This window comes from Molossus molossus, unplaced genomic scaffold (genome assembly GCF_014108415.1).
Source record: "Molossus molossus isolate mMolMol1 unplaced genomic scaffold, mMolMol1.p scaffold_m16_p_4, whole genome shotgun sequence".
NCBI classification, from domain to species: domain Eukaryota; kingdom Metazoa; phylum Chordata; class Mammalia; order Chiroptera; family Molossidae; genus Molossus; species Molossus molossus.
Window position 1 is genome coordinate 62,385,087 of NW_023425377.1, and position 27,979 is coordinate 62,413,065.

General features: G+C 39.0%; 1 protein-coding gene across 5 annotated transcripts in view; it reads right to left on the reverse strand.

Annotated features, from left to right (window-relative positions):
• PPP3CC (protein phosphatase 3 catalytic subunit gamma) overlaps positions 1 to 27,979 on the reverse strand; it is a 159,819-nt gene that overhangs the window by 114,455 nt on the left and 17,385 nt on the right. Inside the window, exon 1 of one of the 5 annotated variants that reach the window (XM_036281740.1) lies at positions 24,471 to 24,510. The exons of the other annotated variants lie outside the window; for them this stretch is intronic. Coding sequence (XP_036137633.1) covers positions 24,471 to 24,495 — 25 coding nt within the window. The 5' untranslated portion in view covers positions 24,496 to 24,510. Of the gene's footprint in view, positions 1 to 24,470; positions 24,511 to 27,979 lie in introns of those variants that run through there. 5 annotated transcript variants of the gene reach the window in all.

Genomic DNA, 27,979 nt, shown 5'->3' on the forward strand with positions numbered 1-27,979 from the left:
GACAAATACCACATGATCTCACTTATATACGGAATATAATGAACATAACAGTCTGAAGAATACGGTAGACCCAGACACATGGAAGTAGGGCACAGACTGACATCCCTCAGGAGAGGGGGTGGGGGAGTGGGAGGAGCTAAACCACAGAACTTATACGCATGTATGCATGACCAATGGACATGGACAACAAAGCCGGGGACTGGGCGGGGGTGGGGTGGGGAGAGGGGTGCCAATGGGGTAAAAAAGGAGAAACATTTGTAACAAAAAAATAAATAAATAATTAAAAAATAATAATAATAATAAAATAAAATAAAATTGCCCCCGAAAGAATTCCCAAACCCCAGGATAAATCCCCCCAATCTCTATGAATTAGTCCATATTTTGATATGATTAGAAGATGCAAAACCTGAAAAAGGCTAATCAGTATCACTCTAAAAAGAATTTAGAGATTAATACTTAAGAAACAATGAAAAGCCCTTATCATTTGTAACTCTCTGGAGGTTAGATTAGTCAGGTGGCAGGAATTTCTAAAACCCTAAGAATTTCCCTCTTATTCAACCTTTATTTTTTTTAAATGTATCTTTATTGCTTAAAGTATTATAGATGTCCTTCCTTTTATCCCCATTAACACTTTCCTCCCGCTCCTCCCAATCCCCTTGCCTTCACTGCACTGTTGCCTGTGTCCACTGGTTATGCATATATGCATATGAAGCCTTTGGTTTCTCTCTTTCTGTCCCCACCATCGCCCTTCCCTCTTAGGTTTAACAGTCTGTTTCCTACTTCCATGTCTCTGGATCTATTTCGTTTATCAGCTTATTTTGTTCATTATATTTCACAAATAAATGATATTTGTCTTTCTCTGATTGGCTTATTTAGCTTGGCATAATACTCTCCAGGTCCCTCCATGTCACCTTGAAGGGTAAGAGATCTTTCTTTGTACAGCTGCATAGTATCCCATTATATCACAGCTTTTTTATCCACTCATCTGCTGATGGACACTTGGGCTGTTTCTAGATCTTAGCTATTGTAAATAGCGCTGCTATTAACCTAGGGGTGCATGTATTCTTTCTGATTGGTGTTTCAGGCTTCTTAGAATATATTCCTAGAAGTGAAATCACTGGGTCAAACGGCAGTTCCATTTTTAACTTTTTGAGGAAACTCCATACTGTTTTCCACAGTGGCTGCACCAGTCTGCATTTCCACCAGCAGGGTACTAAAATACCCTTTTCTCCACATCCTCACCATCACTTGCTGTTTCATTTGTTGATGGTAGCCATTCTGACAGGTGTGAGGTGTTACCTCATGGTTGTTTTAATTTGCATCTCTCTGATGATTAGTGATGTTGAGCATTTTTTGTTATGTCTCTTGGCCATTTGTATGCCCTCTTTGGAGAAGTGTCTATTCAGGTCCTCTATGTAATTTTTATTGGATTATTTGTTCTCCTTTTGTTGAGTTATATAAGTATTTTACATATTTTGTAAATTAACCCTTATCTGATGTGTCACTGGCAAATATGTTCTCCTATACAGTGGGTTTCCTTTCATTGTGATGCTAGTTTATTTTGCTGTGCAGAAGCTTTTTAGTTGAATGTTGTCCCATTTATTAATTTTTTGCTTTATTTCTCTTGCCCTAGGCGATGTATCGGTGAAAATTCTGTTACATGTGATGTCTGAGATTTTGCTGCCTACGTTTTCTTCTACGATATTTATGGTTTCACAACTTATAATTTACATCTTTTATCCATTTTGAGTTTATTCTTGTGTATGGTGTAAGCTGATGGTCTATTTTCATTTTTTTGCATGTACCTGTACATTTTCCCTAACACCATTAGTTAAAGTGACTGTCTTTACTCCACTGTATTTTCTTACCTTCTTTGTCAAATATTAATTGAGCATAATGTCTTGGGTCGATTTCTGAGTTCTTTGTTCTGTTCCACTAATTTATATGTCTGTTCTTGGGCTAATACCAGGCTGTTTTGATTACAATGACATGATATTGTACATAGAACACCCTAAAGATTCCATCAAAAACCTACTAGATTTAATAAATGAGTTTGGCAAAGTAGCAGGATACAAAATTAATATCCAGAAATTGATGGCATTTTTATACACCAACAATGAACACTCAGAAATAGAAACTGAACAAACAATTCCATTTACCATCACAATAAAAAAATTAAGATACCTAGGAATAAACTTAACCAAGGAGATAAAAGACCTGTTCTCAGAAAACTACAGATCATTGAAAAAAGAAATAGAAGAAGATATAAAAAAATGAAAGCATATACCATGTTCATGAATTGGAAGAATAAACATCATTAAAATATCCATACTACCCAAAGCAAGCTATAGATTCAGTGAAATCCCTATTAAAATATCAACAGCATATTTCACAGATCTAGAACAAATACTCCAGAAGTTTATATGGAACCAAAAAAGACCCTGAATAACCACAGAAATCTTGAAAAAGAACCAAGTTGAAGGGATCACAATACCGCATATCAAGTTACACTACAAAACCATTGTAATCAACCTTTAACTGTAACAATATCTTTCAGTATACTGACTTTGAAGGATTTACATTCTTTCCAATGTATGGAAAGACAGGGGAATGTGAATACACAGTAGCAGATGTGTCTTTGCTTATCTAGGAATAAACAAAATAATTTAGTTTTAAAATAAGTAACGCCTGTAATAATATATTGGTAGTTAATATGGTAGTAATTATTTTGCAATATATGTATATCAAATCACCACACTGTACACCTTAAACTTAACACAATGTTATATATCAATTATATCTCAATAAAGCTGGTGGGCGTAGCGGGTGATTTCTACTTGTGTCATGATATGAAAGGATATCATAAGAAACAAATTCAGTAGTATACGATTAAGTGTAGAAGGTCTGAGAATAGCTACACTTTATTTGTCTGGGTTTGTAATAGCTATAAAAAAATAAATAAATTTCAAGGGAGAAATAAAATAACGTAAAATTTTTTACAAAATCAGTCAAATGGGAGGTTTATCATAATAAAGGCTTTTATTGATCCTTTTAATGCAAATTCTTTCATGAATAATAGAGTAAAACCAGAATTACATTTTCTGTTAAAAGAACAAAATTATTCTGTGCCCAAACATTTCCTAAATTATCCAAATATTCTGTTAACTCTCTGTGCTTTTTGACATACTTAAAAAAAAATTTAAGTTTCTCACTTTTAGAAAAAAGTTAACATTTCTAATAATCACTGCCACTTACTGCTATGTTTTTTAAAATATTGATACTGCCTGTAGCTATTTCTTACCTTTGAACAATCATGACATATCACTTGACAATTCTCTTGATTTTGTCCTTCACCAAATTCAGAATGCTAAAACTGTTACATGTTTCCCATACCTACAATATCTTTGGGTTTATACTAAATGATCATTAAGTAACACAAAGATTTGGTCCTTTACCTTACTAAAAACATTTTTAAAGGATTACAGAAACTATTAGTTTTGTCTGGCATTCTCCAACTTTTAATTAACTCAAAAAATGTTGTGAAAACTCTCTGGCTTTATTAAAATAGGGTTAAAAAAAATAAATTTGATACACAAAATGGGAAGTTCTACCTTGCTACATAAATCATGGATAAGTAAAATGTGTTAGCCCTGGCCGGTTTGGCTCAGCAGTTAGAGTGTCCACCTGCCCACCAGAGTCCCAGGTTCGGTTCCCACTAAGGGCACATACCTCGGTTGCAGTTTGTCCCTGGCTCCAGTTGTGATCATATGGGTGGCAACCACTCAATGTGTCTCTCTCACATCAATGTTTCTCTCTCTCTCTTCCTCCCTCTCTCCCTCACGCTCTATTTGAAGATAAATGCAAAATGTCCTGGGGTGAAGATTTTAAAAAAAAAAAGTAAAATGTATTAAAAAAATAAATATGCTTCAGCCCAGCCAATGTGACTCAGTGGCTGAGTATCAACCCATGCACCAGGAGGTCACCGGTTCGATTCCTGGTTGGAGCACATGTCCAGGTTGTGGGCCACATCCCCAGAAGGGGGTGTGAGGAAGGTGGCTGATCGATGTACTCTCTTATTAATGTTTCTATAATTCTCTCCCTCTAAAATCAATAAAGAATAAATAAATTAATTAATTAATTAATATGCTTCAGCCCTAGCTGCTTTGGCTCAGTGGTTAGAGTATTGGCCCATGGACCAAAGGACCGCAGGTTTGATTGCTGGTCAAGGGTATGTATCTGTGTTGCAGGTTCCATCCCCAGCCCCAGTCAGGGCACTTGTGGGTGGCAGCCAATCAATGTATTGCTCTCACATCTATGTTTCTCTCTTTTGCTCTCTCCCCCTTCCTCTCCTGTACTCTCTCTATCTCTCTCTCCCCCCCACCTCTCTTCCCTCCCTTCCACTCTCTCTGGAAATCAATAAAAAATCCTTGGGTGAAGATTAAACAAAAAAAGAAAAAGAAAATAAATAAATAAATATGCTTCGATATTTGCTTATCTTTCAGGTGAAATATAAATTCACATACAAAGATGGCATAATAGCCCTAGCCAGTGTGGGTCAATTGGTTGGGCATCATCCCATGTAACAAAGGGTTGTTGGTGTGATTCCTGGTCAGGGCACATGCCTGGGTTTCAGGCTTGATATCCAGTAGGGGGCATGCAGGACAGATGATCAATGTTGCTCTTTCACTGATGTTTCTATTTCTCTCTCTTTCTCCCTTCATCTCTCTGAAATCAATAAAATAAAAAAAAATTAAAAAATCAAAACAATAGGAGAGAAAAATGGCGGCGAAGTGAACAGAAGCTACACAGACCGTCTCCCAGAACCAAACTGGAATTACAACTATAACACAGACAAATTGACGGGAAAAAGCAACAGAAAAGCAGCTTGCGAGGACCATATAACGAAGGACACTGACTCGATCCTGGTAGGATTGCTAGACGGGCCTGGGAGCAGCGCCCTCAGGTTACACTCCCAGGCGGCTCCACAGCACAGAGCCAGGACAGAGGCTAAAAAAGCCACAGCGACTCACCTTGGGCTACGGCAGAGGGAGGGCAGACTGGACTGGAACTGTGTCGGGACACTCGGGATTTGGAGGGCACTCAGAGCTTTTGCTGAGTTGCAGCCACGCAGGATGGTGGTCATATTGCACCATCCCAGGACTCTGAGGAGAGGCAGCAGCCCCTCCCTCGGAGATCCAACCCCACCCTGTGGGCCACTGAAGTGCTAATTGAGGCTCATTAACAACCAGCATCTGACCCACCCTCCTGAAATACCCTTGTGCTGAGCACCTGAGGGAGTTTTTCAATCAACTGACAACCCAAAACTCATCAAGTAACCTCGACTGCTAGCCTCCAGGCAAAAAGCTAGAGGATAACAGTACCTTTCCTGGGCTAGCAACTTTAACCAGGAAAGTAAGACTTGACAGTGGTGTTTAACATGGGTCCTCCCTCGCTCATCTAAACACAGGAGAGGGAGCCACAAACAGCAGAACACCAACACCCAAGGGACAACTTGACAGGCTCCAAAGCCCACAGTGATAGCCAAAATGGTGAAACACAGAAACAGAAGCCAAATGGAAGAGCAAGAGACCTCCACCGAAGATGAGATCAATATGGAGCAATTAGGCATGTTAACAGAGCTAGAATTCAGAGCCATGATCTTGAGGAAGCTGAACAGCATGAGTAAGGACATAGAGACACTGAAAATAAGCCAATTGGAAATTAAAAACCATCAAGAAGAGATAAAAAATGACATATCAGAAATGAAAAATACATTGGAAGGTTTAAAAAGCAGAGTAGAGGAAGCTGAGGACCGGATCAGTGAATTAGAAGACAGGGTAGAAAAAATCAACCAGACAGAAAAACAAAAGGAAAAAACTATTAAAAAACAGGAAGACAGCTTAAGAGAACAGTGGGACAACTGGAAACGTAATAATATTCGCATCATAGGAGTCCCCGAAGAAGAAAATAAGCAAGGGATAGAGAATATATTCAAAAAAATGGTGACAGAAAACTTTCCCAATTTGGTGAAGGAAGAAGGCATTCAAGTTCAAGAAGCACAGAAAGTCCCAATCAAAAAGAACCGAAACAGGCCCACACCAAGACACATAGTAATCAAAATGCCAAAAATTAAAGACAAAGAGAGAATCCTAAAAGCAGCAAGAGATAAGCAACAGGTTACCTACAAAGGAAACCCCATAAGGCTCTCAGCTGACTTCTCACAAGAAACACTACAGGGCAGAAGGGAATGGCAGGAAGTAATCAAAGTCATGAAAAACAAGAATCTGAATCCAAGACTACTCTACCCAGCAAGGCTATCATTCAAAATAGAAGGTCAAATAAGGAGCTTCCCAGACAAAAAAAAAAAAAAAAAAAAAAGGCTAAGGGAATACATTAGCACCAAACCAGCACTGCAAGAACTGTTAAAAGGACTGCTGTAATTAGCAGTAGAAATGGGAAGAAAAATATAACCACACTAAACAAAAATGGCAATAAATAAGTACATATCAATAATCACCTTAAATGTAAATGGATCGAATGCTCCCATAAAAAGACACAGAGTAGCTGATTGGGTAAGAAAGCATGACTCATCTATATGTTGTTTACAACAGACCCACCTCACAATAAAAGACTCACATAGGTTGAAAGTGAAGGGATGGAAAAAAATTTTCCAAGCAAATGGAAAGCAAAAAAAAGCTGGGGTAGCAATTCTCATATCTGATAAAATAGATTTCAAAATGAAGACCATAACTAGAGACAAAGACGGCCACTACATAATATTGAAAGGATCTATCCAACAGGAAGATATAACCTTGATAAACATATATGCACCCAATATAGGAGCACCAAAATATATTAAAAATCTTCTGGAGGACTTCCAAGGAGAAATCAACAACAATACAATCATAGCAGGGGACTTCAACACTCCGTTGAAAGCACTGGATAGATCCTCTAGACAAAAAATTAGCAAGGAAACAGAGACTCTAAATGAAGCACTAGACCAAATGGATTTAATAGATATCTACAGAGAATTACACCCCAAAACTACAGAATATACATCTTCTCAAGTGCACATGGGAGATTCTCAAAGATAGACCAGATGATAGGACACAAACTAAATCTCTACAAGTTCAAGAAGATTGAAATCATATCAAGCATCTCCTCAGATCACAATGGCATGAAACTAGAAATCAATTGCAACAAGAACATGCAAAGACATTTCAACACATGGAGGCTAAATAGCATGTTATTAAACAATGAATGGGTCACCGAGGAAATCAAGGAAGAAATTTAAAACTTCCTGGAAACCAATGAAAATGAACACACAACAACACAAAATCTATGGGATGCAGCGAAAGCAGTTCTGAGAGGGAAGTTCATAGCACTGCAGGCCTACCTCAAAAAACAAGAAAAATTTCTAATTGACTGTCTAACCTCACAACTTAAAGAATTAGAAAGCAAACAAAAAGAAAACCCCAGAGCAAGTAGAAGGAAGGAAATAGTAAAGATCAGAGCAGAAATAAATGACATAGAGACCAAAAAAAAAAACCAATTCAAAGGATCAATGAAACAAAGAGCTGGTTTTTCGAAAAGATAAACAAGATTGATGAACCCTTAGCTAGACTCACCTAGAAACAAAGAGAGAGAACCCAAATACACAAAATCAGAAATGAAAGAGGAGAAGTAACAACCAACACCAAGGAAATACAAAAGATTGTTAACAACTACTATGAACAACTATATGGCAACAAATTCGACAATCTAAGCAAAATGGACAAATTTCTAGAAACACACAGTCTCCCAAAACTGGACCGGGAAGAGATAGAAAACTTGAACAGACCAATAACAACTAAGGAAATTGAAGAGGTAATGAAGACTCTCCCAAAAATCAAAAGCACAGGCCCGGATGGCTTCATGGGGGAGTTTTACCGAACATTCTAAAAAGAACTAACACCCATTCTCCTCCAACTATTTCAAAAAATTCAAGAAGGAGGAAGACTTCCAAACACGTTCTATGAGGCCAGCATAATTCTAATTCCAAAACCAGAAAAAGACACTACGAAGAAAGAAAACTACAGGCCAATATCCCTGATGAACATAGACGCCAAAATCCTGAACAAAATATTAGCAAATCGGATCCAGAAATACATCAAAAAAATTATTCACCATGACCAAGTGGGATTCATCCCAGGGATGCAAGGCTGGTACAATATTCGCAAATCAATAAATGTGATACACCACATAAATAAGATGAAGAATAAAAACCACATGATCATATCAATAGATGCTGAAAAAGCATTCGACAAAATCCAGCATCCATTTCTGTTAAAAACGCTCAGCAATGTGGGAATAGAGGGATCATATCTCGACATAATAAAGGCCATATATGAAAGACCTACAGCCAACATCATACTCAATGGACAGAAACTAAAAACATTTCCATTAAGAACAGGAACAAGACAGGGATGTCCACTTTCACCACTCTTATTTAACATTGTACTGGAAGTCTTAGCCACAGCCATCAGACATGAAGAAAAAATAAAAGGGATCCAAATTGGAAAGAAGGAAGTGAAACTGTCATTATTTGCAGATGACATGATATTATACATAGAAAACCCTAAAGACTCCATTAAAAATCTACTAGACTTAATAAATGAATTTGGCAAAGTAGCAGGATACAAAATTAACGTCAAGAAATCGACGGCATTCTTGTACACCAATGATGAACTCACAGAAAGAGAAACTGAAAAAACAATCCCATTTACCATCACGCCAAAAAAATTAAGATACCTAGGAATAAACTTAACCAATGAAGTAAAGGACCTATTTGCAGAAAACTACAGGGCATTGAAAAAAGAAATAGAGGAAGATATAAAAAAGTGGAAGCACATACCCTGTTCATGGATTGGAAGAATTAACATCACTAAAATGTCCATACTACCCAAAGCAATCTATAGATCCAATGCAATCCCCATCAAAATACCAACGACATATTTCATAGAACTAGAACAAATACTTCAAAAGTTCATATGGAACCAAAAAAGACCCCGAATAGCCACAGCAATCTTGACAAAGTAGGTAGGATCACAATACCAGATATCAGGTTGTACTACAAAGCGACTGTAACCAAAACAGCCTGGTACTGGCACAAGAACAGGCATATAGACCAGTGGAACAGAACTGAAAACCCAGAAATGGACCCAAGGCAATATGCTCAATTAATATTTGACAAAGGTGGCAAGAGCATACAGTGGAGTAAAGACAGCCTCTTTAATAAATGGTGTTGGGAAAATTGGACAGCTACATGCAAAAAAATGAAACTAGACCATCAACTTACACCATACACAAAAATAAACTCAAAATGGATAAAAGACTTAAATGTGACCCATGAATCCATAAAAATTCTAGAAGAAAATGTAGGCAACAAAATTTCGGACATCATACGGAGCAGAATTTTCACTGATACATCACCTAAGGCAACAGAAACAAAGGAAAAAATGAACACATGGGACTACATCAAACTCAAAAGCTTCTGCGCAGCAAAAGAAACAATCATCAAAATGGAAAGGCAACCCACTGTATGGGAGAACATCATTGCCAATGATGTATCAGATAAGGGGTTAATTTCCAATATATATAGAGTGTTCATACAACTCAACAAAAGGAAGACAAAGAACCCAATTAAAAAATGGGCAGAGGAGCTGAATAGACACCTCTCCAAACAGGACATAGAAATGGCCAAGAGACATATGAAGAAATGCTCAACATCACTAATCATCAGAGAGATGCAAATTAAAACAACAATGAGGTATCACCTCACACCTGTCAGAATGGCCGCCATCAACAAATCATCAAACAACAAGTGTTGGCGAGGGTGTGGAGAAATGGGGACTCTAGTGCACTGCTGGTGGGAATGCAGACTGGTGCAGCCACTATGGAAAACAATATGGTGTTACCTCAAAAAATTAAAAATTGAACTGCCATTTGACCCAGTGATCCCACTTCTAGGAATATACCCTAAGAAGCCTGAAACACCAATCAGGAAGAATATATGTACCCCCATGTTCATAGCAGCACTATTTACAATAGCTAAGATCTGGAAACAGCCCAAGTGTCCATCAGTAGATGAATGGATAAAAAAGCAGTGGTACATATAAACAATGGAGTACTATGCAACGGTAAGAAAGAAAGATCTCTTATCCTTTGGGATGACATGGAGGGACCTGGAAAGTATTATCCTAAGTGAAATAAGCCAAGCAGAAAAAGACAAATACCACATGATCTCACTTATATACAGAATATAACGAACATAACAGTCTGAGGAATATGGTAGACCCAGAAACATGGAAGTAGGGCACAGACTGACATCCCTCAGAAGGGGGTTGGGGGGGTGGGAAGAGATCAACCACAGAACTTATATGCATGTATGCATGACCAATGGACATGGACAACTAAGCCGGGGACGAGGCGGGGATGGGGTGGGGAGGGGGGTGCCAATGGGGTAAAAAAAGTGAAATATCTGTAACAAAAAAATAAAATAAAATAAAACAATAAAGATTACACAATAGCTGTTTATAAAAAGATTTTATCTCTATGTTTAAATAAGCCTGTATTAGTGAAATTCATAGGATAAATCAAAGGACTAGAAATCTATCAATGGTCTTCTCTGTTCATAACATGTTCTTAGTTTTAGGATAATCAATGATTAACTCCTTACAAAACTGATTATGTTTTGTTTTGTTTTTAATCCTCACCCAAGGATATTTTTCCATTTATCTTCAGATAGAGTAGGAGGGAGATGGGGAGGGAAAGAGAAAGAGAGAGAGAGAGAGAGAGATGTGAGAGAGAGAGAGATGTGAGAGAGACACATTGACTGGTTGCCTCCCACTTGACCCGTACCAGGGGCGGGACTGAACTACAACCAAGACATGTACCCCTTGACTGAAATCGAACCCACAACTCTTTGGTCTGTTGGCCAACAATCCAACTATTGAGCCAAACCAGCCAGGGCTGATTATGTATTTTACTTTATTAGAGGATAGTTTCTTTTCTTCCTTATATTCACCTAAAATTCCCAGCTATTATCTAAAGGTCATAAATTGAGCCTTGTGGAGACATATCAAAATAAGTTCTATACAGGCTCTTCGGGACTCGCAGGCTTCAGTGCAGATACAGCAAAGTCCAAAATCACACCATGCATAACCCTTCCCGAAAATGGTACTGTAACAACATCAAGAAACCCTGATTACAAAAATACTAATCTCTTAAGGGGGCAGACCCTAAGTTCCTAAGGAACATGTGCTTTGCCAAGAAGCACAAGAAGGACCTGAAAAAGATGCAGGCCAACAACGCCAAGGCCATGAGTGCACATGCTGAGGCTATCAAGACCCTTGTAAAGTCCAAGGAGGTCAAGCCCAAGATCCCAAAGGGCAGCAGCCACAAGATCAGTCAACTTGCCTCCATTGCTCACCTCACGCTTGGGAAGAGTGCTCATGCTTGTATCACCAAGGGTCTCAGGCTCTGCCAGTCACAGTCCAAGGCCAAGGCTCAAACCAAGCCCCAGGCTTTGGGTTCAGCTGCAGCTCTGGCTCAGGTTCAGGCTTCCAAAGGTGCCCAGGTCCCCATGAAGGTTCCAGGGGAGAGGCCTCTGGCTGCTGATGTGAGGACAGAAGGACTGGTGTGACACTTGGGCTGCTGTCTACTTAGAGCTGGTGTCCACCTATGCTATTTGTATACATACATGTGAAGCAGGAAAAAAAATAAAGAACTTCTATACTGGTATGTATCATGTACTCATAACTATTGGTACTACAAATAATTAATTATGTATACTGCTGACACCATTACTATGGACAGAGATTTTGGCTGAGCCAGGATTTCCAGAACTGTTTTTTCCTAAAAGCAGAAGACAATGTGAATAGACTGTTTACATCCAAGATTATCAGAACACATCCTCGCAGAGGCCAGAAAGCACTGACTACCATGCACGTTTTTGCCCTTTATTCTATTTTCTTCTCTCAATCTGCTGGTTCAAGATTCTCGACTATAAACACCCTGTCCTTTTTTCTTAGTACTATCAAGACCTTTATCCTTGACAATTACCAAATATAGGACTAGTTTTTCAGACACTGGCAAAAGTGAATAATCCATATTAAAGGGGAAAAATTACTTGGATACCAAAGGAAAATCTAAATAGATATAGGATATATGAGACATTATTTCAAACTTTAATTCTTTTTTTTTTTTTTAGATTTATTTTTTATTTTTTAATCCTCATCGAGGTTATTTTTCCATTTATCTTCAGATAGAGTGGGAGGGAGGGAGGGAGAAAGAGAGAGAGAAAAATATCGATGTAAGAGAGACCCATCGGCCCTGGCCGGTTTGGCTCAGCGGTTAGAGCATCGGCCTGCGGTCCGGAGAGACCCGGGTTCGGTTCCCGCTAAGGGCATGTACCTTGGTTGCAGTTTGTCCCCGGCCCTGGTTGGTCGTGCGGGTGGCAGCCACTCGATGTGCCTCTTTCACGTCGATGTTTCTCTCTCTCTCTCTCTCTTCCTCTCTCTCCCTCCCACTCTATCCGTGCAAAAAATGGAAAAATGTCCTCGGGTGAGGATAAAAAAAAAAAAAAAAAAAGAGAGAGAGACCCATCGATTGGTTGCCTCCCGCATGACCCCAACCAGGGCCAGGAACGAACTGAAATGGAGGTACATGCCCTTGGCCAGAATTGAACCCATGACTCTTTAGGTCCATGGGCCAATGCTCTAAATGCTGAGCCAAACTGGCCAGGGCAATAATAATTCTTGTTTGAGGTTTTGTCTGTTGCAGATGCCATGTGTGTGTGGACCACCAGGGCCTTAAATACTGTAGTCAGCCATTATTATGCCAGATGATTCAATAAATGATTATCTAAGAAAAAGAACAAAATGGGTTGTGCTTATGGAAGTTCAAATTACTACCATCACAAGCTGGATAAACATTCACAACCTATCCAATAATGGTTCAGATCATCATTGATCACTTCCCCTAAATGGTAACTCTTCCAGCGTAGTTAACAAATGATCAGTGGGGGAGGTAAGAGATAAACCACAGAACTTATATGCATGTATGCATAACAAATGGACATAGACAACAAAGCTGGGGACGGGGTGGAGGGATGGGAGGAGGGTGTCAATGGGGAAAAAAGGAGAAACATCTATAACAAAAACAAATTAATAAAAATAATTTTTAAAAAGACACAAATGATCAGAAGCAGAGACTGAGAATCGAAACAGAAACCACAGATTGCTCACAAAACGCTCAGAAAACTATGTCAGATAAACTGAACCAAAACAAACCACAATATGTACTATAGACTACCTAAACTCAAACCTTTTTTAATGTCAGCTCATTATGTTCCAATACCACATACACACTGAACTGACAGTAACTCCTCAGGGATTCATTTGTACTGAAGAAAATCACTGACTGTTCCAGAACCTTACCTAAATAACATAATCTATTCAATCCCTACCCAGACTACTAACTTCCACCCTAAAATCACTCTATAATTAGGAACCCCAGCTCCTAAAACCCAACATATCCCCTTTTCTAACGCCATCTTTCTGAGATGCCCCATAATTATTCTGGTGTGATATTCCTTGCTGTGGCAACCTAAATAAATGTAACTTTAAAAAAAAATTTATTTTCCTGTTAATCCTCACTCTAAGATATTTTTCCATTGATTTTTAAAGAAAGTGGAAAGGAGGGAAAGAGAAGGAGAGGGAAGGAGGGGGAGAGAGAGAGGAGAGATAGAAAGAGAGACATCAATGTGACAGAGACACATTGTTTGGTTGCCTCCTGCACAAGGCCCGACTGGGGCCAGGGATCAAACCTGCAACCCAGGTACATGCCCGTGACCAGGAATCAAACCTACAACCCTTCAGTGCATGGACCGATGCTCTAACCACTGATCCACACTGGCCAGGGCAATGTAACATTTTTTACTATGGATATGTTCCTGAGGATCTATGGTGGTCTTTAACATTCCCAAGGCAGGGAACTGGTGGCCCAGAGTTAGAGATAGGAAGCTTTTTTGCTACATACTTTTAAATATTTTATGCCATGTTATTGTATTATTTATCCAAAAAAATAAATTAGAATTTAGAAATGTATATAATTTTATTATAAATGATTCAATCAACAGTAATACTACTGATACCCAATCTAACTCCAATTCACCCAGGAATCAGGGTATTGCTGGATGTCAGCAGAAAGGAAAATTCACCACCTGTTTCTACAAGGCTAGAAAGATTACAGACCATTAATAAGATCATCAATACATCATCACACATCTATGTCAAAATTCAAAGTCTCTTCCTATTTGATAACTAAATCTCAATCAGCCAGCAGTTAAAGGTCATAATTAGTTTTACATCTAATGTCACCAATTTTTATTATATAATGTGTTAATTCAAATAAAAGTTAAAGACCCTTTATCCTTTTATTAAAACCTCATAAGTGGAGCTATGTTTGATAAATATGGCTTACACAGTGCTGTAAATAAAGGGAAGGCTTAAAGTTATTTTTAAACTTTTTAAAATTCTCATAGAATTCACAAAAATTGAAAGAACAGCATAATGAATATCCATGTAGTATCAATTCAACCTTCTACTAATCTTCAAACTAATCTTTAAAGATTTCTGTAAATTGCCCTGGCCGGTTTGGCTCAGCGGTTAGAGCGTCGGCCTGCGGTCCACAGAGACCCGGGTTCGGTGCCCGCTAAGGGCATGTACTTTGGCTGCAGTTTGTCCCCGGCCCTGGTTGGGTCGTGCGGGTGGCAGCCACTCGATAGGTCCCTTTCACATCGATGTTTTTCTCTCTCTCTTCCTCTCTCTCCTTCCAGCTCTATGGAAAAATGTCCTCGGGTAAGGATAAAAAAAAAATTAAAAAAAAAAGATTTCTGTAAATCAAAGATACTATATGCTCACATTTAAAAGGAGGCATTTGAGACTTCCGGTCAAGATGGCGGCGTAGGTCAAGGCGGTATCGTGTCCTCCCACAACCACATCAAAGTTACAACTAAACTACAGAACCATCATTTAAAACCGCCTGAAATCAAGCTGACTGGAAGTCCTACAACTACAGAATTACAGAAGCACTGAGACTGGTAAGAGGGGCAGAGGCGGACAGGCTGGTCCCACACCAACGTGTGGCAGATAAAAATCAGGAGGATACCTTGGCTGGGAAGGTTCTCCCTGAGGACTGGGGGGGTCCCTGTCCCACACCAGGCACCCCACTCAGGGTTCCAGTGCCAGGAAGAGAAGTCCCCATAACTTCTGGCTGGAAAAACCAGCAGGAACTGAGGCTCAGGGAGGCTGAGGCGGCTGGAGCCCAGGCAGTTCCTCTTAAAGGGCCCGCACACGAACTTACTGAGACTTGCTCTCTCTAAGCTCGGAGGTGAAACATCTTGAGGGGTGCCAGAGACATACAGGGAAGAAGTGAGCTGTTTGGCATTGGAGCAAGGGCTGGAGAGGGGGCTTTCTCTCAGACAGATGTGCTGTCAGAGGCCTTTGTTCCTTTGGTGAGCCCTTCCCTGGGGCAGCAGACAGCTGCCATACCTGGGACTCCAGCAACCTGGCTCACAATGTCTGCCCTGCCCTGGTGATTCCCTGAGGCCCCAACCCACCCAATTTCCAGGCCCACCCAAGCTGTTGCTAGTTGGTTAACAATAGGATTGGCCTGTCTTGGATCCTGCTTCAGGTTTTTCCTAAATTCTTTCAAACAAGCAGCATCTGGTCTGAGCTAGCCCCATACCTCTCATTAAGTAACACATATAAACAAACATAGGGAGGCAGCCAAAATGAGGAGACAAAGAAACAGGTCCCAAATGAAAGAACAGAACAAAACCCCAGGAAAAGAACTAAGCGAAATGAAGATAAGCAACCTAACAGATGCTGAGTTCAAAACACTGCTTATAAGGATGCTCAGTGAACTTAGTGAGAACCTCAGCGAACTTAGTGAGGGCCTCAAGAGCATAAAAAAGGACCAGTCAGAAATGAAGGATGCACAATCAGAAATGAAGGAGGCACTAACTGAAATAAAGAATAATTTACACAGATTCAATAGTAGAGTAGGTAAAGCCAAGAAGCAAACCATCGATTTGGAATATAAGGAAGCAAAAAACACCCAATCAGAAGAGCAAAAAAAAAAAAGAATCCAAAAAAATGAGGAGAGTGTAAGGAGCCTCTGGGACAACTTCAAGCGTGCTAACATTCGCATCTTGGGGGTGCCAAAAGGAGAAGAGAGAGAATAAGAAATCGAAAACCTATTTGAAACAATAATGGCAGGAAACTTCCCTAACTTGGTGAAGGAAACAGACATACATGTCCAGGAAGCACAGAGAGTCCCAAACAAGATGAAACCCAAGAGGCTCACACCAAGACACATTATCATCAAAATGCAAAAGGTTCGAGCCCTGGACAGTTTGGCTCAGCGGTTGAGCATCGGCCTGCGAACCAGAGAGTCCCAGGTTCAGTTTCCACTAAGGGCACGTACCACCAAAAAAAAAAAAAAAATGCAAAAGGTTCAAGACAAAGAGAGAATCTTAAAAGCAGCAAGAGAAAAGCAGATAATTACCTACAAAGGAGTTCCCATAAGACTGTCAGCTGATTTCTCAAAAGCAACTTTGCAGGCCAGAAGGGAGTGGCAAGAAATATTCAGAGTGATGAAAAGCAAGAACCTACAACCAAGATTACTCTATCCTGCAAAGCTGTCATTTAGAATCGATGGCCATATAAAGAGTTTCCCAGACAAGGAAAAGCTAAAGGAGTTCATCACCACCAAACCATTATTATATGAAATGTTGAAGGGTCTTCTTGAAGAAAAAGATAAAAAATACAAACAAACAAAATGGCCAGGAGAGGGGTCAGTGGGGGAAAAGTGAGGAACATCTGTAATACATTCAACAATAAAGATAAAAATAAAAATAAAAAGAGAAAAATAAATAAATAATAAAACAGTAAAAAATAAAATAAAGTAAAAGGAGGCATTTCAACTCCAGGCAAAATTTCAAAATAAAATTTATCTTTCTAAAGCAAACTACTAATTCCTCATTCACAGGGCATCTCCATCATCTCCATGTATTTCCTTTCAGACTTACAATTCAGTTTTGCAATAGCCTATTGTTATCTCATTTTAGCCAAAGTAAGTCATTTGTGCTAAATTTTGTATTGATTTTAGGGTAGAGCTTCCAATACTTCTTTTCTTAAAGTAAGCTTTATTGAGGTTTTTGTAGGTACAATAAACTACCTCCACTGAAATTTGGTAAGTTTTAACACATGTATATATTTGTCAAACTGAGACAGACCAATAAACCAGGAAAAGTGGAATAGGGAAACTGAGATAGCTGAACAAACCGACAGAGCAATTTACAGCGGATACAGAAGGTCACCTCCCTAGAAATAACATCTAGGCCTCAGTTGTATTTTAGCTCCAGACCAAGAAAAGCAGCAAAACCAGGTGGGTGATACCAGGAGCAGCTGCAACGACTAATGACCCCATGCCCTGACAATGACCAATCAGTGAGGACCAGGACCCTAGAGGAGCATACCTAGAAAACTGATGATTATTCTGCTGAAAACTTCCTGAGACCTCCCCTAAGATTCTGGGCTGCAAGAGAGAAATAAAAGCCTCAAGACACACCCTGGACGGTTTGGCTCAGCGGTTAGAGCGTCAGCCTGCGTTCCAGAGAGACCCGGGTTTGGTTCCCGCTAAGGATGCGTACCTTGGTTGCGGTTTGTCCCCAGCCCTGGTTGGTTGTGCGGGTGGCAGCCACTTGATGTGTCCCTTTCACGTCGATGTTTCTCTCTCTCTCTCTCTCCCCCTCCCTCCCTCCCTCCTTCCCTCCCACTCTATCTGAACAAAAAATTGAAAAATATCCTCAAGTAAAAAAAAAAAAAAGCCTCAAGACAAAGGACCCAGCTAGCGATCTCCTTCCCAGGAGCACGCTGGTGCTGTCTCCTTTTCTACCCACCACAGGTATGCATCTCCTAAACACTAAGGGACCCAAAGAGGTTTGCAATCAGGGCAGCAATGGGCAGTGGCAGTTTATCCCAGGCAAACCCCCAAACCTGTCCTCAAGACTCCCTTTTCTCTAACTTCTAAGTGACCCAAAGCAGACCAGCCTAGGCTCATTTCCCAGCCCTTTCTTGTTTCACTGTAGATGAGAGAGAGACACATAGACTGGTTGCCTCTCACATGACCCCGACAAGGGCCAGGGACTGAACTGCAACTGAAATACGTGCCCTTGACCAGAATCAAACCCGCAACTCTTTGGTCCATGGGCTGACACTATAACCACTGGGCCAAACCGGCCAGGGCTAAGTGAAATTTTTTAAATTTTCATTTCCCAATTGTTTGTTGATAGTACATAAGAACACAATAGATTTTTATATATTCACTTTGTATCTTCTGACCTTGCTAAATTCAATTACTAATGGTTACTGTGTAGATTCCTTAAGATTTTCTATGTAAACAATCTTGTAATTTACAAATAAAGAATTTTACTTCTTCCTTTCCAATCTGTTTACCTTTTATTTCTATTTCTTGTCTCATTTCAATGGCTAAGACTACTAACTACAATGCTGAACAGAAGTGGCAAGAAAGACTATCCTTGTCTTATTCCTAATCTTGGGGGGAAAGCATTCAATATTTTACCATTAAGTATGACATTAGCTGTAGGCTTTTCAGAGATCATCATCAATTGAGGAAATTCCCCTTATTCCTTGCTTTCTGAGAGATTTATTTAAATCGTGAATGGGGGATTAAATTTTTGTCACACACTTTTTCTGAATTTACTAAAGTAATCATCTGCGTTTTCTCCTTTATTTTGTTAATATGGTGGATTATATTTGATTGATTTTCAACTGTTAAACCAACCTTGCATTCCTGAAATAAACTCTATTTGGTAATGTGTTCTTTTTTTTTTTAATATGTTTTCTTTTTCAAATTTCTATTAATTTATTTTTGTTACAGATGTTTCTCCTTTTCCCCCTAGACACCCTCCTCCCCATCCCCCCTCCCCATCCCCCCAGCATAGTTGTCTATGTACATTGGTTGTGCATACATGCATATAAGTTCTTTGGTTCATCTCATCCATCCGAGAGAGGAGAAGAGAGAGAGATAGTAACATCAATGTGAGAGCGAATCATTGATTGGCTGTCTCCTGCTTGCCCCTAATGGGGATCAAGCCTGCAACCCAGGCATGTGCCCTGACTGGGAATTGAACCAAGACCTCTTAGTCCATGGGACGACACTCAATCCACTGAGCAACACCAGCCAGGCTGATGTGTTCCTTTTATTGATATATTCATTTTGCTAATACACGTTAGTTAAAATCTCTGATGCTAAATTATTTATGTTGTGTTATTAAGTTGTCAAACTACAGTATCCACAAAATGCTTTTCAATATAAGTTTTAAATTTCAATTTTCTTAACTGCAGTTGCAATAATAATAATGATCATAATGTTTACTGGTTGGGTACTAACTACATAATAGGCATTATGCTAGGGGCTTTACATATATTATCTCATTTATCTAATAACAATTTATGAAGTATTATTATACCCATTTGACAGTTGTGGAAACCAAGGTTTTAGGAAGTCAGAAAATTTCTCCAACATTTCAAAACTAGTAATGAGAGGAGCTGGAGTTTGACCCCACGTTAGCTGATTCCAGAAACTAAGCTCGTATCCTCTTTTGCTATACTGTTTTACAAATAACCCCTAATACTTTTTCTTAATACGTAAATCAAAGTAATTTACATGTATCAGAATGAAAATAATCTCTCTGAGAGGTGACTTAAGTTTAAGTCCAAATGAGAACTACATAAGTATAACACACCAAAAATGACATTCATATGTAAGACACTCTTATGGGAACAAAAAAACTTTACACAATTCTAGATAAAACTAGCTATGTCTCTTATACACACACACACACACACACACATCACGTAACAAAGTGAGTGACAGTGAAATGATTATTAGCAGTGATCTTGAATTCACTCTAACTCTCACACAGACATGCAAAATCTTCCAAAAACTTCAGGACTTCAAATATTGTTTTTAACAAATACTTCACATCTGGATTGTATAAGAAAACAGTTAAAAACTTGTAGCTCTATCTTAAAAGAGAATAGAGATTTAAAAATATTATAGAGATTTAAAAAATTATAAATCACTAAATTTACTTTTCTGGTGTCAACTTCAATATGTGAAACCTACAATACCACATGCTAAGACTATACTGTTCTTCAAAGTAATGAAGCATTTTACTCTTTTAATATATAAATATATTATTTTATAATTCTGGTGCCAAAGCTGGAGTACTGCTATAACAAATGCTGAACTGAGGTTGCAAGAAAGGCTACTTACTGTTGCTGACCTCCTTAATTCGATCTAAAAGCAACAAACTTTGAAGAAATTCACTGACCACAATTAGGACTACCTTTCTCTTTTCCAAATAATTAGATCTAGACTGTGTGTACAATCACGAACTCCTCCTGTTTCTTTTTTAAACTCTCACATTTCAGCTTCATCTCTAACACCACCAATTGGGGAGCTTTATAATTCAAATCTAATTATCCAGTATCATCCTTTTCAAGGCTGACAGAATTATATGTTACTAACTGAAAAACAAAACACTGAATAACAGAACAGATCTAAGTTTCTACAGCTAGCCTTCATAGAATCCTGGATAATAGTGATATTTGTTAAAATCTGAAGATCTGAGTTTACAGGGGACAAAAAGCTGGTACAGTTTTTTCAAGTAAAACTTAAAAATATTAGGAAAATAATTATATTCTAAGTTAAACATTTCAATGCTTATTTGGCACCTACTGTATGCTCACATTGTAGAGGTAACATGTAGATTATAGAATTTTAACACATGGACTCTAACTTGAACAACTTTATGTTCTATATAAACAGACAAAATAACTCACACAAAACAAATATGTAAACACAGAGCAGTTAAACAATACATTGAGTGGTTCGGACTATAAGATTTAAAGATTATAAAGAGTATATCAGTAATGGCTATAGACATCAAGGAAGGGGCCCTGTCCAGGTGGCTCAGTTGTTGGAGTGTCATCCCATACACCAAAAGGTTCGGGTTCAATTCCTGACGAGGGTGAATACCTAGGTTGCAAGTTCAATGCTTGTTGGGAGGCAACCAATCAATGTTTTTCTCTCACACTGATGTCTGTCTCTCTCTCTCTCTCTCTAAAATTAACAAAACCATGTCCTCAGGTAAGGATTAAAAAATAAAAAACAGAGAAAGGCCAGGCCTGTGTGGTTCAGTGGTTGAGCATTGATCCATGCACCAAGATGTTGCCAATTCAATTCCTGGTCAGGGCACACACCCAGGTTGTGTGTGGGCTGATCCCCAGTGGGGGCATGCAGGAGGCAGTGGATCAGTGTTCTCTCTCATTGATGTTTCTATCTCTCTCTCCCTCTCCCTTCCTCTCTCCCTAAAGAAGAAATCAAGGAAGGGCATCAGAGAGTTCAGACTTAAACTGGTTCTCCTGGAAGTTCCAAAGTCACTCCCACATTTTTAGGTATTTGTTACAGCAGCCCTCCACTCTTGGCACCAAAATAAAATAAATAGAAGGTATTTCCCTGGCTGGTGTTGCTCAGTGGTTAGAGCCTCAGCCCACGCACCAAAGGGTCTCGGATTCAATTCCTGTCAAGGGCATGCACCTGGGTTACAGGTTTGATTCCTAGCCCTGGTCAGGGTGTGCAGGAGGCAACCAATCTATGTGTCTCTCTCTCATCAATTTCTCTTTCTCTTTCTCTCCCCACCCTTCCACTCTAAAAATCAATGGAAAAGATATCCTCAGGTGAGGATTGACAAAAAATAATAAATAAACAAATAGAAAGTATTCTAAGCCCTGGCCAGTTTGGCTCAGCAGTTAGAGCGTTTGCCCACAGACCAGAGACCCGGGTTCGATTCTGGCCAAGGGCACATGCCTCGGTTGCGGTTTGTCCCCAGGGGTCATGCGGGAGGCAACCAGTTGATGTGTCTCTCTCGCATCCATGTTTCCCTCTCTCTCTCTGTCTCTCCCCCTCTCTCCTTCCTCCTTTATCTTTCTAAATAAATGGGAAAATATCCTCAGGTGAGGATAAAGAAAAAATAAAATAAAATAAAAAGAAAGTATCCTAAAAGGGAAAAAAAGAGGAAATTCCAGATACATGTAATATACTGTATGTATGGATATTTTTAATAAAATATTTCAAAAATAATTTTACATAAAATGCAATAGGAAATAATACAAATACCACAAACACCCATGAACCTATCATGTAGATTTAAAATATAAAGTTTGCCATATCAGTTAAAAAAAATTTTAAGAACTAAAATGTTACTGATACAGTTGAAAACAGCTTCCATCCTATTCTGCACTCCCCAGAGTTAATTAGTAGCTTTAAGTAGTTGTGTATCCTTCCCACATATATACTATATAACTCTGCTACAAATACATCTTTACATGATATAGTATATTTTAATTTTTTATATAAATGTTATCATTTATATAAATGTGTATCCTTTTGCAACTTGCATTTTTATACTCAACCTTGCTTTCCATATTTATCTGGAATGGGGCCAAGGTACTCACTTTTTCTTCATGTTTTTTAAGCTCCACAGTGATTCTAGTTGGTAACCAGAGCTGAGAATCATCATTCTATACCTATACATATTCATCTAAGAAAGCTTTCAGTGCTCCCAAATTGCTACCACATTTTAACCTAGCTTTTTACAATTACTCGGTTGCTGTTAGATTACCTGCATTTCAATAAAAATTATTTTATAATGCTTCCAACTCAGAAGCAAAAACCCTAATCAAACGAGGTTTTCACATGATTCAAAACAATAACCAAATTATAAAACTGGTGGGGAAGGTGATGGGTGTGGCAACAAAGGGGTAGTAACACAAGTCTTGTGGTGATGGTACAATTATCTTGATTGTGGTGGTAGTTACACAAGACTACACATGAAATTGCAGAGCTACACACACACACACACACACACACACACACGTTGGTGTGTAACCGGTGAAACTTGAATAAGCTGTATGAATTGTGCCAATGTCAACTTTTTAGTTTTGGTATAGTAAGGTAATGGTGTGAGATGTTGACATTGTGGAGGGCAGAGACCTAGGGGAGGGTGTACAGGACTTCCCTGTACATTTCTTTGCAACATACTGTGAATCTATAATATCAAAATAAAAATTTAACAGAATTTTTAAACTAATTTTCTAAAATACAAGAAATTCTGCAGCCTTTTCACATCAAATTCAACTCAGTATACTGCTACAATATACATCTACCACATAAATGATACATATTTTCAGGTAAATATACCTAACATCTGAAGCAGATCTACATAAAAGAAAGGGCCACATTGGTGATGACCATATTAGTCCTGCAGTAAGTATGAAAAATAAACCTTAAAAATTATTGGCCTAGCCCTGGCCGGTTTGGCTCAGCGGTTAGAGCGTCAGCCTGCGGTCCTGAGAGACCCAGGTTCGGTTCCCGCTAAGGGCACGTACCTCGGTTGCAGTTTGTCCCCGGCCCTGGTCGGTCGTGCGGGTGGCAGCCACTCAATGTGTTCCTTTCACATCGATGTTTCTCTCTCTCTCTGTTCCTCTCTCTCCCTCCCGCTCTACCTGAACAAAAAACAAAAAAATGTCCTCAGGTGAGGATTAAAAAAACAAACAAACAAAAAAAAATTATTGGCCTATAAACTATTATATTATTGTGTGGTCTTACCCTGATGGGACACTAGGATTTACCTAAATAGCTATCTCTGTTCACTAAAATAACTATGCTTTCATTCCTATTTTAAAACAGCAAGCCTGCCCTACTTTTGTAGACTTATTTCCTAATCTACTCACCTGCCTTTCCATTCATGAACTAGTTAAACATCACTGAAGAGGTTATATTACATAGTATTACTGTAAGTCATGTGCACCTTTCATAGCCTTTCATAACTTATTAGAACAAGTAATTTTATTTCAATGATCTGTCCTAGCTCTTTGAGATCATTCTTCTATTCTTTGATAGTCACAGAATTCACATTTCAAAGTATTAGAAATTCCTCCTTGAACCAGTTAAGTAATAACCATTATCAGTGACCATCTGAGAGAATCAATAACTTTACAGTGACATCATGTTTTCAATAAAACTGTGAAAAAATAACCAACTTGCTTTCATAGACAAACCCTCTGGCCACTCATTAAAACCACCCTCCTTTATTTTGAAACCTCCACAAAGCCTTATATAACAAGAATAAAATGCACCTAGGCATATACACACACACACACAAAAAAAAAAACCCACTGAGTATTACCTCTTTAGGCCACACACTGAACAAGTCAAAGCTTAAACTTGAACAGATTATTAATATATAGAGTGAGGGAGCAAACATTTCATACCAGATATAGTCCACAGTTTAGTCATCTGCTCTTCCTAGTGGTATCAGTCATAGGAGCTCCATAGTTTTAAACTTGTTACATTTTTATATACTATATTGAGTACTTTTCAAGACAGTATTTAAGCTTCCCAGTAAAACCAGAAACATGTTGCCTGTATTAGGAATTCAACAAATGTTTGTTTATGAATAAATGATGTCCAAAATTCTATCTATACTACAGAAAAATAAAATTTTCACCATTTTTTTTTATTAAGCATTTTAGGTTTAATCCTTTCAAAAGCTAAGGAGACCAAGGTTGGAAAATACACACTCTTTTTTACTTTTTTTTCCTCACCCGAGGACATTTTTCCATTTTTTGTACAGACAGAGTGGGAGGGAGAGAGAGGAAGAGAGAGAGAGGTAAACATTGATGTGAAAGGGACACTTCGAGTGGCTGCCACCCGCATGACCAACCAGGGCCGGGGACAAACTGCAACCAAGGTACATGCCCTTAGGGGGAACCGAACCCGGGTCTCTCCGGACTGCAGGCGGACGCTCTAACCGCTAAACCAAACCGGCCAGGGCAAAAATACACACTCTTAAACCTTCATTTCACACATGCCACTTAAAGCCAAACAGATCTGCTGTCAAATCTCACCAAAATGGAAGATTAACTCATTTAACAAAGAACAACTAACATTTATTAAACATCCAGTATGGGCACTACGCTAAGCACTTTACATGTGATATGAAATGCAATCTTTAAATTTTAAGGTACGTACGTACTGTTATCTCCCATTTAAACCTAAGCAAGGAAAATAAATAACTAAAGTCACAGATAGTAATTAGCAGAGCTTGTGCGCTTCCCAATATTGTCTTCCATGAAATAAGCTTCTTATGCTTTCACTTAAACATTTACTAAGCACCTATATGCTAGGCACTGAATTGAACATTAAGAACACAGTTCTTGCCCTGGCCGGTTTGGCTCAGCGGTTAGAGCGTCGGCCTGCGGTCCAGAGAGACCCGGGTTCGGTTCCCGCTAAGAGCACGTACCTTGGTTGCAGATTGTCCCTGGCCCTGATTGGGTCATGTGGGTGGCAACCACTCGATGTGTCCCTTTCACGTCGATGTTTCTCTCTCTCTCTCTCCCTCCCACTCTATCTGAACAAAATATCAAAAAATGTCCTCGGGTGAGGATAAAAAAAAAAAAAGAACACAATTCTTATCCTTGAAGAGGACAGTTTAGTGTGAATAAAGAACATAAAAATATTGAAAGAAATTTATAAAGCAATGAAATTATTCATGAGAGCATATTCCAGGCAATATCTAACCCTTCTGATGATGATGATGACGACGACGACGACGACGACGATGACAACAACAACAGTGGTTAACATGTATAAAGCACTTACTATGTATCTGCCACTGTATTTTGTGGAGTTTATTTAATCCTTACAACTATCCTTAAGTTGGGTTTTATTATCCCTCCTCCTCAGATAAGGAAACTGAAGTTTAAAAAAAGATTAGTTTTCCACACAGCTACTAAAAGAGGCAGAATTTGAATCCAGATATATGTCTAACTTCAAAGCACATGTTCTAAAACCATTACTCTATATAGCCTCCTAGTAAGAGAGAAAAAGCTTCTTAGACTTCTTGAAAGTGGCTGAATCAAGACAGATCAAGAAATAGGAGCTAGTCAAGTTGGGGGGGGGGTAAGATTGTGCATAGAAGTAATGCATACAGCCCATTCACATACATAAAACACGGCATTCTAGGGAAATACAAGTATTAATAAGTAGGTCTGGGAATAGGGGTACGGAAATAAAAGAATGTAATACAGCAGTACCCTTTCATCCATGGTTTCACATTCTTTGGTTTCCGTTATCTGTGGTCAACCATGGTCCAAAAATATTAAATGAAAAGTTCCAGGAAAGAACAATTCATAAGTTTTAAGTTGTACATCATTCTGAGTGGCGTGATAAACTCTTGCACTGTGTTCCACTCAGTCCCACCGGGGATGTGAATCTGCCCTTTGTTCAGAATCTCCACACAGTAGACGTTCCCTATCCACTAGTTACTTAGTAGCCACTGTGGTTATCAGAGCCACTGTGTTCAACTAACCCTTATTTTACTTAATAATGACCCCAGCCCTGGCGAGCTTGGCTCAGCGGTTGGAGCGTCAGCTCGTGTTCCACAGAGACCTGGGTTCGGTTCCTGCTAGGGGCAGTTTGTTCCCGGCGTGTTTGGGGTTGTGCGGGAGGCAGCCACTCGATGTGTTCCCTTCATATCGATGTTTCTCTCTCTCTCACTTCCTCTCTCTCTCTCCCACTCTATCTGAACAAAAAAGGAAAAATGTCCTCAGGTGAGGATAAAATAAATAAATAAATAAAAGACCCCAAAGTATAAGAGTGGTGATACTGGCAATTCAGATATGCCAAAGAGAAGCCACAAGTGCTTCCTATAAGCGAAAAGGTGAAATTCTCCACCTAATAATAAAAAAAAAATTGCATGCTGACGTTGCTAAGATCTACAGTAAGAACAAATCTATCCATGAAGTTGTGAAGGGTAAAGAAGTTCATGCTAGTTTTGCTGTAGCACCGCAAACTGCAAAATTATGGCCATAGTGTATGATAAATACTTAGTTAAAATGGAAAAGGCATTACATTTGTGGTAGAAGACTTGAACAGAAAATGTATTTCAAATGACAGCATCGTGTTGTACCAGAAATCATGGTGCCTATACAGAGACTTCAGCAAGGAATCCCCTGAAACAAGTGACACCAAATCATTTACTGCAAGTAAGAGATGGTTACACAGATTCAGGAAAGGTTTGAACTGAAAAATATAAAATATAAAAATCACTGGCAAGAGAAAGAGAGACCACATTTACAAAACTTTTATTATAGTATACTATTATATACGTTCTATTTTATAATTAATTGTTAATCTCTTAAACGTCTAATTTATAAATTAGACTTTAATATAGGTACGTACATATAGGAAATAGTACATATAGCGTCTGGTACTATTCATGGTTTTTTCAAGCATCTAATAGGAATCTTAAAACATATCCCCTGGAGATAAAGGAAGACTACTGTACTAGGTTAGAGGTTTAACACAAAGGGAACCTATAGGTAGAAAGCGCTCATGAAGGATTTCAAGCACAAGAACGATCCTTTCTATTACCCACAAATCATGATGGCAGCGTGGACACTAAACAGTCTAGCAAGAGGCTACGTCAATAGTGTAAGAAAGACGTGATACAAAGAGATGAAGTAGAAGGTTATGTAGAAACCAAAAAAGTCCACAGAACTGAGCCTGGGAACAGGGTATGAAATGAAAGAGATAGGAGAGAGTCTGGCCTGACTTCCAGGGCTTGTCATCTGAGCCAATTACTAAATGGGTAAGTGGTGTAATTAACAGGGAAGAGAAACACACTTAGAAAATCCTTTTGCCCTGGCTGGTTTGGCTCAACGGTTAGAGTGTTGGCCCATGGACCAAAGGGTCTCGGGTTCAATTCCCGGGCAAGGGC